Source organism: Pavona decussata, unplaced genomic scaffold, assembly GCF_977016875.1.
Source record: "Pavona decussata unplaced genomic scaffold, jaPavDecu1.1 SCAFFOLD_207, whole genome shotgun sequence".
NCBI classification, from domain to species: Eukaryota; Metazoa; Cnidaria; class Anthozoa; order Scleractinia; family Agariciidae; genus Pavona; species Pavona decussata.
Window position 1 is genome coordinate 561,369 of NW_028145612.1, and position 12,209 is coordinate 573,577.

Below are 12,209 nucleotides of genomic sequence, written 5' to 3' on the forward strand. Positions count from 1 at the left end.
TAGCTGAAAGAGGGGTACACCGTATGTTTTTTCCAGACACTCCTGTTCCCTATCTCCATCCGTGAACAGTATGGTGTTTTTCCGAAAATTTAGCATCATTTGCAAAGAAGTAATTTGCGGAATCAAATTCAGTCGATGAAATGGTCAATGAAAATTTGAGTTTCATAAGCTAGCCTTGTTCTCAAAACGCTCAGCGGTAAGCTTAATCAAAGTAAGTGCTAACTTTTTATTTTTTTTAACTCCTTAATGTAAGAATCTCAAACGCAAACATTACGAAAACGCTTTAAAATGAGAAATTAAATCCTTGGCTAACATGATTTTAATATCAGGTATGTGTTAATCGCCTTTGGAATAACCAGATCCCAAAGTTCAACCAGTCTTAATTTTCTCCAGCAAGCAGCTCAGAGCTTGCTCAAAGGTATCGCTATCCCATCCGTGAGATTTCATTTCAAACCACGTGACCAAGCTATGGTCACGGCAGAACTGTTTCAGAGCTGCCTCGCTTTCAATCATCTTTCCTTTTCCCATCCATTCCAAATTGCTGGAATTAAAAGCCACGAGAACGCACGGGACTCGTGATTTGTTAAACTCGGCAACTGACTTTCTCCATTTTACTGCCTCGATTAATGTCGAAGGATGTTCAGGGGTCCAGAAGATCAGAGCGCCGTGACAAGATTTGAAACTGAATCCTGCATAACCCTCGGGATCAGGATCAATCACTGATAACCCATTCACGTCGCTTTTAGGTGATTTTATCTCTTTCAGATGGATATCCATGCAAACAGTCTGCGAAGTTGACCCTTTAGGAGGCGTGCGACGAAAATGATCTTTGATAAATACACTGTCCTTTCCTGTAATAGTCCCCACGCACAAAGTTACGATAAGATTGTTCTCCTTATCATTTTGGCTCATGCCCTCCTCGTGCTGTTCCTCCGGAGCGATGTTTGTTTTGAAAGTTTCCATCTGTACATCCTTCCCCAGATTCATCAAAACGGTTTCGTTAACGTCCTCTGGAATTTCATATTTGCAGTCAACAGAAGTAAACAAATCTGTTTTGTGAATAGTGTCTGAATCTTCCATCTCTTTGAATCAATCAGGCAAAGAGCACAAATCTCACTTCCGGGACAGAGCTTTCACTTTCCTTTGCTCTTTTTCTTTGATAGAATGTCCATGTTCTTTGAAAACGCAAATTGCGAGAAAATTGTCGATTTGAACTGGATAGCAAATTGCAGGACTCGTTTAGTATCCCATTGACTGGTCTCGAGGTTTTGGGGGATGACCCTCAGTCAAGCACGTGACACATGGATAGCTGTTATCCAAAATCACGCTGGGTTGTCATGAGTTAATACACAGTACATGACATGGCATGCATGACCTTGGTTCACAACCAAACATGTTCATTGATACTCCAGATCTATAACTGTTTTTGTTCGGCATATGACTAAATTTTGCCTCCTTTTAAAGGGGGTATGGAATCCTCGATTATAATTCTGAACTCTTTTAATGGAAACTTCCACTACTCTAATCCTGCTTCGTGATAACAACCCAGTGCGCATGCCCGTAACGCAATATAAGACACTACATCTCTCCCTTCCTCCAAGAATGTCACTATGAAAATGTCACTATGCACGAAAACAAAAACAAAACTCAACATATCGTTTCCTTAGACTATCTGTCCAAATAATGTCCGAGTTGCATAGTCCTTGAAAATGTTCAGGCAAATGTTCAAGTTACATAGTTCTTGAAATGTTCCAAGCAAATGTTCAAGTCACATAGTCCTTGAAATGTTCAGGCACTCTTCTTGTTCTCTCCGATCTACGAAGTGCAGGGGGTGCTTCTGGTTCATCCTCAACTGCTTCATCTGCTTCATGATATCCTTCAGCTACATCAGCTGCTTCAGCTGTCTCAATGCTGGGTGTAAATATTTCTTCCTCGTCACTTGGAATGAGTTGTACTGGTACGCTGGAAGGCAGCTTTTTGAAGAATGACGCATTTCTGGTTACAGTGCGTTCTGCGTTTTGGGCCGTAATCATGCTTCCTTTCTTGTCTTTTATCTCAAGTGGCTCAGGTTTAAATGGTGTGGACATCTTGTTCTGCTTGGGCTGTTTTAGCAATACTTTGTCACCAACACTTAGGTCTGTGTTTTTGGCATGGCTGCATCTATCCGCATATTCTTTCATCTCTGTCTTTCTTTTGGCATCGGTTTGTCTAACCTCTTGAGGTGCCAGATCGTGTTGTATCTGAGGTAGTGTGGACTTGAGTTTTCGTCCATTCAACAATTCAGATGGAGACTTTCCTGTGGTGCTGTGGGGGGTTGCCCTGTACTGTCGAAGAAAGGTGAACAGCTCTTGCCTCCAGTTCTTGCCTTCTATGACGGCTGTCCTAATTGCCTTCTCTAGTGTTCTCATCAGTCTCTCTGCCTCCCCATTTGCTCTGGGCCACATAGGAGTTATTCTGCGATGAGTGAAACCAAGGTGAGTGGCAAACTTTTGGAAATCTTCGCTGTTGAAAGGTGGACCATTGTCAGTTCTTACTACGTTGGGAATTCCTTGTCTAGCAAAGATACTGTCAAGGTGTGGAATTACTGCTTTTGCCGATGTTGACCTCAGGATCTCAACTTCTGGATATCTGCTGAAGTCATCAGTCACGACTAGCAAGTAGTCTCCATTTGGAAAAGGACCACAGAAATCCATGGATAGCTCTTGCCACGGACCTTGTGGTAGTGGGGACATTTGTAGAGGCTCAGAAACCGGCTTTGTATTTTGGTTTGCAGCTTGACATGGTAGACACTCTCTCACCATTTCTTCTACCATTTTATCTATTCCTGGAAACCAGACTGAATCTCGCAGAAAACGCTTCGTCTTGACGATGCCTTGATGTCCACTGTGGGCTAACATAATCACTCGCTGTCGTAATCTTCCAGGAACTACTATGCGGGTTCCTCTCAGAATTACACCATTTGACACTGACAGCTCCTGTTTGATCTGTTGGTACTGACCGACATCCTTTCCGACTTCGTGCCACTTTTGAGTTGTAATCTCCCTTGCCAGGTTCTGCAATGTTTCATCTGTTGCTGTCGCATCTTTGATTTCTTGAAGGGTAACGGCAGATGGCATAGCATTAGTGATCACAAAGTTGACATAGGTATCAACTCTCGATACATGACGGGGGGTCTGTGACTGCTTGGGATCAGGATGACGACTCATGTAATCGGCTGGGTTGTCTGCTCCTGGCTTGTAAACAACTGCAGTTTCATATGGCTGTAGGCGCAGCTGTAGTCTTTCAAGTCTTGCAGTTGCCTTGCAGGTGGGGTTGTTGAAAATTGTTCCTAATGGCTTGTGATCTGTGATGACGCGAAAGGATGATCCATACAGGTACAGGTGAAAGTGTTCAACTCCCCAGATCACTGCCAGGGCCTCTCTTTCGGTTTGACTGTAACGGCTTTCGCAATCAGTGAGTGAGCGACTTGCATAAGCTATAATGTTCATTCCTCCATCTGCTGTTAATTGTGTGAGAATTGCTCCCAGTCCAACAGGGCTGGCATCAACGATCAGCTCTGTTTCCAACGAGGGGTTGAAGTACTTCATGACTTCTGGAGTTGCCATGCGAGACTTAAGACAAACAAATGCATGTTGTTCTTCTGGGCCCCACACCCATTTGGCATTTTTGTGTGTGAGTTGACGGATTGGAGCGGAAATGGATGCAAAGTCCTTGATGAAGCGTGCAAGGTACTGAGCCAAACCAAGAAAACTGCGTGCCTCAGTTGCATTCTTGGGAGCACTGGCATTGATGAGGGATGAAATTTTCTTGTCGTCTGCACTGATGCCGTCTGCAGAGAAGTGATGGCCAAAGAAGTCAATGGATGATTGGTTGAACAGACACTTGTCAGGGTTAGCAGTTAGATTGTTTTCTCTCATTCTCTGAAGAACAGCTCGTAGAGCCTTGTCATGATCAACTTGGTTCTTGCCAAACACTATTATGTCGTCAGATATGTTTCTTGCACCTTCGACTCCCTGCAATACCTCTTCTATAGACTTCTGAAATATTTCAGCTGCTGAGTTGACTCCAAAGGTGAGTCGCTTGTATCGAAATAAACCAATGTGCGTGGCAAAAGTAGTAATGCCTCGAGAATTTTCTTCCAGCTCAAGTTGGTGATAGCCTTGGTTTAAGTCTATCTTGCTGAACACAGTGGATCCATTCAGATCGACGATTAGGTCTTCTACAGTAGGTACTGGGTGTCGTTCCCGTTCTATAGCCTGATTGGCCGCTCTCATATCGACGCATATGCGTATTCCTGTCCTCTTTGGAACTACCACTATCGGGGACACCCAAGGAGTCGGTCCTTCAGCTCGTTCTATTATGTCAAGTTCCTCTAGATTCTTGAGCTCGGTCTCGACTTGTTCGCGAACGTGAAATGGTAGTCTACGGAACCTCTGAGCAAGTGGTCTTGCACTACTATTGACATGTAATTTCGCAGCTTTATCTGTCATCTTCCCCAGCCCCTCAAAGCAATCTTTGTATTCCTCCACGATGTCATCCACCTGGGGTGCTGATACACTGTTTACTATGCGCAGCAGTCCAAGATCGGTTGCCGTCTCATAGCCTATCAGGTTTCCATCCTGTCCGTCAACGACACAGAATTGTGCGACCTTGAATTTGTTGGTCACTCCCGACTTGATGTTGGCTTCGAATGTTCCAACGACTGGCAAAGGCTCGGAAGATCTGTAGCCATAGATCTTCTTTAAAGTAGGTGAAATGTGAATATTCTCCATCTGATTGAAAGTATTCGTGTCAATAACATTCACTCCCGCTCCTGAGTCGATTAGACATTTCACTGTCTTTTCTCCAATGATAACTTCAGTTAATGGTTGTGCCTTGTCACGCACGGAGTGGAGAGTGATACGGTAGGTGTATTCTTCATCAGTGGACTCATCACTATCTCCTTCACCCACTGTGTTGACTTTCTTGCCAGTTAATCTACTTCTGCACACCGTAGCGAAATGACCCTTTTTGTGACAGTGCTTGCACGTTTCTTTCAGGGCTGGACAAGGTCGCCCTTTATGAGGGTAGTGTTCGCCACATCTGTAGCATTTCTTGTTTTCGGACGTTCGCTTTTCTGTCGTGACTGGCGATACTTTGGCTAACTTTTCGTGCTCCTCGATTGCTTTCGCTTGCTTGTCAGACATTTCTAGACCCCGGCCATAGGCAAGTAAGTCTTTGAGATTCATATCTTCTCGTAGAGCTCTTCGCCGTAGTCGTGAAGATGAACAAGAGACGACTATGTGTGATTTGATTTCTTCGTCTTCATTGGCAAACTCACAGGTTTGAGCCAGGCGTCTGAGCCGTGTGCAGTAGGAATCTAGCAATTCGCCAGGATTCTGGGTAGCATTTCTGAACATGTAAATTTCGTACGTCTTGTTTACTTTGGGCTGGAAGTAAGCATTCAAAGCGGTTACGGCTTTGTCGTATTCTTTCTCTTCGCCCTGGTCTGGAAGTGTTTCGAAAATGACGGCGACTTCCTCACCAGCAGAGTATAGTAGCAGCGCTCTCTTACGTGTCGGATCTTTCACTTCATGAGCAGCGAGATACATTTCAAAACGCTTCAACCATTTTTTCCAACGCGGACCGACTGACGCGTCGTCTGCATGTACGGAGAATGGAGGAAATGGAGGTAAAATATTCGCCATTTCTCTTCGGCAGTTGTGTAATCGTTCGGTGTAATCTTGTGATGCAATTTTCCGGGGAATCTTCCGTGGCGAGTGTATATTATCGTTCAACTGAGTCCAGAAGTCTGGATTTTCACCTCAAAACAGTTTCAAGATGGCGGCCAGCGCACGTGGTGGTGAGAAGAATGTTGTTTTTTCCATTGCTTATCCGATGTAGTTGTTTCGAAATGACTGTAAATTGAGTTGTAGTTGTAGATGAGCTCGTTTGGGATATCCTCGTCGCCAGTTATGGAATCCTCGATTATAATTCTGAACTCTTTTAATGGAAACTTCCACTACTCTAATCCTGCTTCGTGATAACAACCCAGTGCGCATGCCCGTAACGCAATATAAGACACTACAGGGGGTCTTAGTGAAATTTTATCAGATTGATTGACTTTAACTATAGTTTAAGAGTGCTTTCCATCAGATGCTGGAACTGGCCGGCGATGGGCCGGCCAGTCTGTAAATCGAGTGCATCATTTTGTAACGAATGGTGCTGCAAAATCTTGAAAAATAGTCACTCTGAAAATGGTACACGCTATTTTGGAGAAATTCGAAGGGTGAGGGTAAAATTTATCTTTCAAATTGGTACATTTCATTTACCAATTGACCGGTCTGGCCGGCCAGTCTGTAAATCGAATATGTCATTTTGAAGCCGGATGGAGCTGCACTGAAAAGCTTGAGAAATAATCACTCCTAAAATAGTACACGCTATTTTGAAGAAATTCGAAGGACTAGGATAAAACTTATCCTTCAAATAGGTACATTCTGTTTACAAACTGACTGGTCTGGCTTGCCAGTTTTGACAAATGGAAAGCACCCTAAGATAGAAAGTTAGAGTTGTCCCTTTACTTTGCTGATTATGCTAACCACTCTGTTTTACGGCTTCAACTCCGAAACTGAGTGAGTCACATTCGTGTGAAAACGTTGCATTGTAAACACCGTAAATACGATCTTTTAGCATTCGGGACGACGTGACCCGTTTGCAACGTCGTACATGATTGATGGAAAAAACAAAAGAACGATCAACAAAATGATGCTCCCACCCCTATAAAGCAATGCAGCTTGTCAGGGTCCAGAGAATAAAGAACTTTTGAAAGGTTCAGGTGCACTGTAGCATTTATTAGGTTGGGAGGAGTGGGGAAGGCGCAGTGAGAGCACTCGCCTCCCACCAATACGGCCCGGGTTTGATTCCCTGACCCTAAATTTGACACTTAAGAGCCGTTTGTTACGCCACAAAATGTAATAACTGACACAAAATGTAATAGTAACGCAAAATGTAATACCTTTTGACGCAAAATGTAATAGTAACGCAAAATGTAATAACTTTTGACGCAAAATGTAATAACTTTGTTAACGCAAAATGTAATAACTTTTGACGCAAAATGTAATACCAGAAAGTAACGCAAAATGTAATAACGCAAAATGTAATAGTATTTTCAGTCGGTCTTTACAGTATGTTGGGAGGGGAGGAACACAGCATCTGCGATGCTGCATTTTACCCGGTCGGGAGGTTGACTTTGATTATTTTTCTGCAGATATTTGATTTCTGCTGATTCAAATTGCATCAAAAAAGAAGTACGCGGTAAATTTTACCGTTGTAACATGCGGTTACACGTGAATTGTTTATTATGGTAAATTAGTCGCTCTTACGGCTTCATTCGAGCTACAATAGCTGTAGGGGAAATAATCGCTGGCGATATGGTAAGATTTGATGTTATCAAGGACGGCGGAACATTTTCCAAGTTGTGGTGCGGGCGGGGGAGTGACTAGTAACATGAATTGAGGAAGCTGAAGAAATTCTTCTTCTCTTCCCTGTAACTTCCATCTTAACGTGAAATCTGATATATCAACAATAGCGCGAAGCAAAAGAGACTTGTTTAAATTAACATTTTTTTTTTTTGCGGCTTCATGTTGGTTTCAAATGAAATATCGTGATTGGCTTTCTTGCCTTGGGTATCGAAAAACCCTATTTATTTACCACGTTAAATGTTATGGGAGCTTTTTTTTATTCTTTTTGACATATCAATGGATATTCTCCATGGTAAGTTTATCTCGGGAAAGTACTGTGACATGCACCACACCAAATTTCTCACGGGAAAAGGATCATTTACCACGGTAAAATACAATGACAAATTTGCCGGGCAATGCACTTTTGATTGACTTAGAGCCGCAGTGGAAAAAACTTGAGTTTGCCCAGCAACGCAGTTTTGATTGGTGTTTATGTTTAGAAAGTTGAAACTTAATACCACGTTACTTTACTGTCTGGACAAATATCATTGTTATTATATGTCCTGCTAAGATCGACCATGAAAACTTTCTTGTGTTCCGCGTTTCTTCTTGTAACTATTGCACACAATGTGCTTGATATACATGCTATATCTTCACTTGACGACGAGACATACAGCACTTTTCTTGAGCTACTAAAAGGAGAATTTAACGTCCCATTGCAACAAAGGAGCACAAAGCAGAAATCTGCTATCGTACGCTTTTGGCGGAACCGTGGCCATTTATCTCTTCAAAAAGGCAACGTATGCTTTGATGGTAAGCCAGTTTTACTGTATCGAAAGTAGTAGCGAAAGCTTTCACAGATACTAAAGGATCTCGTGTGAGAAAAGTCTACCACCATTTAAAAGACGTTTGCAGTGGCGTGGGTGAAAGAGATGTAAGATTTGTGCTTGGAAAGTCTCGTCTGCATCAAAGGCTAAACGTACGATTTCAAAACAAAGCTATTTTAAAGTCAATACGAGCTAGAACTGTCCAATCCCGTCATCAAGTGGACTTAGTAAGTATGGAAAGTACTCCTGTAAAGAGAAGGGAAGAGCCTTTAAATATGTGCCGTCATTACTGGATGTGTTTAGCCGGTACCACTGGCTTGTTCCACTGGAAGGAAAAAGAAGCAACTCGATCGCAAAGGCAATGTCTACAATTTACAAAGAGTATGGTCCTCCCCGTGTCCTTCAACATGATCAGGGACGGGAATTCGACGGTACTGTTAAAAAATTGTGCAATAAACTCGGTATTAAAATAATTAAAGGGCGTCCATACCACCCACAATCACAGGGAAAAATCGAACGGTCCCACAGATCGTTTAAGAAGAAGGTGATGTATGACTTATTGTCTATGAGCAAGACTCGGGTTAACTGGGTAAAATGCTTACCGGATTATGCAAGAACTTTGAATTGTGAACCAAAGGAGGAGTGTATTACGGACGGAAACCCTTCAGAAAAAATTATATATCAGGGGCTTCTACAGCACAAGAATGGAAAGTTGACGAAGAAGAGTACGAACGATTGACGTCGTCGGTTCCTAAAGATTACAAGTCCCATGAACTGCAAATAACGAGAATTCGCAAGGCCGCCGCATTGGCCAGTAAGAGATGCGAGAGTCGGATGATTAAAAAAGGACTGAGGAACAATCCTCCATCAGTTTATGACATTGGAGAAAAGGTTCTTATTCGTTACCCGACGGCGAAGAAGTGATGTAGTAAGAGATGTGTCTTACCAGCTAGAGTACTTAAAAGGAATTTGCGCACTTGCAAGTACAAAGTAAAATTTACATATCCGGCCAAGTCTTCAAATACCTTAAGAAAATGGATTTCCGTCAATAATATAACAAGCACGACAATGAATAAAGAACATGAAAAGAAAAAACTTGCCCGCCAAAGCAGCAAGAAGAAACACAGAAAAAAAATACTTTATTCCTTTCTCAAATGAAAGAAAGAAATTCACCGACATGCAGTCTAAGATTCATTTCTTAATTAGCTTTGACCCACCCAAAGACGGCAACTGTCAGTTTTCTACAGTATGCCATGAACTTATGAAAATGGGCATATTCCGGTCAGTAGAAACATTAAGAAACGAGCTAGATAGTGTTGTTTCTAGAATCAAATCCAAACTCTGCAGATGGTACTCCATTAGAATTTTTCTCTGGGGTACCATGGACGCAGTATCTACAATAAATGGCACGTAATGGAACTTATGGCGACCATATAACCCTGGAAGCCATAGCTAATCTATTTAACGTACAGCTTGTAATCTACCCCACACTCGGTACTTTGGCTACCCAGACAATTACCCCTGTGAATGGGTGTCCAATTGCCACCTTTTATTTAGGCCATTTTGCAGAAGGAGCTGGGGAGCATTACGTGTGTTTGGTGGACGATAGACAATGTTTCCCACTCTCTCATGGACGAAGCAGAGGTCTCGCATGGCAATAGAGAAACTGAGAAAGAAGACGATGATGATGAAGACGCCAGTAATAAAAATTGCGAAATGCAAGCGCACGAAAAGGTAGACGAAGCTGAAAGTGTTTCTTACCTTAATCCGGATGTTTTAGAAAAAGTTATTAAAGCAACATTGAAGACATCTCCACAAATGCGTCAGACTCTAAGGGCTGTTTCAAGATTTTTTCAGCGAGTGGTGGACAGTGTTCCCCTTCCCCAGATTTACATTCCAGGGTTAGAAGACTATTCCGATATACGCCACGTCAGCTTGCGGAGGATTATAAAAATGAAAGGAAAGAACAGTGGTGCAGTAATTGCATTAAGGCAACTTATTAACTCTAGTAACTGGGCAAACACCTGGATAAGCCTCGTTGCTTGCGGCTTAGGATGGTTTGCAGTATCAAAAATTGACTGGAAAAAATTAATCTGTCTTCCTTACCGGTTCAGCCAGTTGCACTGGTAGTTAAAATTTAAGTTTAAGAAGCTAAAGGTTCATTTATAGTTAAGTTATGTGTATGACTGAGGGTTTTCAGATTGAGGACGATTGGATCAAAGACAGCGGTTCATCGTTAGATTATGTACTGACAAATTTCTATAACTAAAGAGTTGAAGTTTCTGTTAAAAGCATTTTAATTGTTGTTTGACATGTAAAGAAATTTTTTGTTACTGTTCGTTGCTCCGTTGGTTTGAAAACAACAATGTCTGGTGATTCGCAATAAAACTATCTTCGTTTAGTTCAGTTTCAAAACAGATTTGTCACTTGGATAATCCTTTGATCCTCAGTGAAGCTCGGCAGAAATCAAATATCTGCAGAAACATAATCAAAGTCAACCTCCAGGTAAAATGCAACATCGCAGATGCTGTGTTCCTCCCCTCCCAACATACTGTAAAGACCGACTGAAAATACTATTACATTTTGCGTTACTTCCTGGTATTATATTTTGCGTCAAAAGTTATTACATTTTGCGTTAACAAAGTTATTACATTTTGCGTCAAAAGTTATTACATTTTGCGTTACTATTACATTTTGCGTCAAAAGGTATTACATTTTGCGTTACTGTTACATTTTGTGTCAGTTATTACATTTTGTGGCGTAACAGCCGTTGTCAGTAACTTTCAAGAATCCGGCGACAAAAGCGAAAATTCGAATTTCTTTTTATTTTCGCCAAAAGACCCTTTTGGTGAACTTTTTTCAAAAATAATATTCAAAAGTTCTAGCGAATTTTTATTTTGGTAAAAATTGGGAAAGTTCGAAATCGGCCAAAACGTGCCCGATGGCCCGATTGAAATGATGCAAATTAGTACATTTTCAAAACTCTCGTTCAAGACAAGGCAACGTTTTCTCGAGCTGATACTTTTACAATCGTTTTTACATCCCTTGTCCTTGCTTCCAAACCATATTTCATCTCGACCTGAACATTCTTTCATTTGAAGTTTCGCACGTAAAGAATACAATGTTTGCTATTCCTTAGATAGAGTGAGTTTTGCCATATTTCAGATGACCATATCATCGGGGGTATGCAAATAAACTGGTAATGAAATAACTTCTTTGAACGGGCAATTTTTCTTATTTATCATGTTAAAATATTTAGTTTGACCCGTGAAAAGCGAGCGCGCTACGTCGAGATGTGAAGAATGTACTTTGACACAATTCGCCATTTCAGTGCTTCATGTTCCTCCTGTTACTTTGCACGTGTCAATACAGTTCACGGAAGCTTTGAGATAAAATCCAAGGTCTCTGGTTTCATTTCATGCTTTTATGCACGTAAATAACTAGCTTTAAACTTGAGTGCTCCCCAAATTAGCATTAAGTTATCAAATGATTCTTTTCAGGCGAAATGTTCGAGTTTATATTGAGCCGTTCAAGCGAGATGAAAGAGCCGTTCCCGGGGAAATAACTTGAAATCAGTGAAATTAATACCCTGTCTCTCATATCATGTTGCACTTCCAAACTAGCGTCATTTTTAAGCTAGAAAGTGTAATGCACCATTCAATGTAAACCCCTGCATCCCCCGGCCGGGACATAGCGGGGCATTTGACAAGCGTTCACTGCTAAAGTTGCAAAATGCCCCGCACCCCAAGGTCAGGTTTTTCCTCTAATTGAAGCTAATGACCCCACTCATATCCCCCCCCCCCCCCCCCCTTGTTGAAAAAAAGTGGAAGACACAGGCTAACTGTAAATGGTTTAGACTTTATTTGTCAAGAAACACGCGTCACCCCATTCTATACTTTTCAAGTGCTCATTCAACTATTCAACTTTTTTAGGTGTTTGTCCC

The 12,209-nt window shown here is 41.8% G+C and overlaps 2 protein-coding genes across 2 annotated transcripts in view; one reads left to right on the forward strand and one right to left on the reverse strand.

The window, feature by feature from the left end:
• Window positions 1–173: 173 nt before the first annotated feature.
• LOC146460739 (uncharacterized) overlaps window positions 174–12,209 on the reverse strand; it is a 21,837-nt gene continuing 9,801 nt past the window's right edge. The window contains exon 2 of the mRNA XM_085087820.1: window positions 174–239. The gene's annotated coding sequence lies outside the window, so the exon portion shown is untranslated. The remainder of the gene's footprint in view (window positions 240–12,209) is intronic.
• LOC146460740 (uncharacterized) overlaps window positions 9,896–12,209 on the forward strand; it is a 23,725-nt gene continuing 21,411 nt past the window's right edge. The window contains 1 exon segment of the mRNA XM_085087629.1: window positions 9,896–10,238. Coding sequence (XP_084943755.1) covers window positions 9,896–10,238 — 343 coding nt within the window.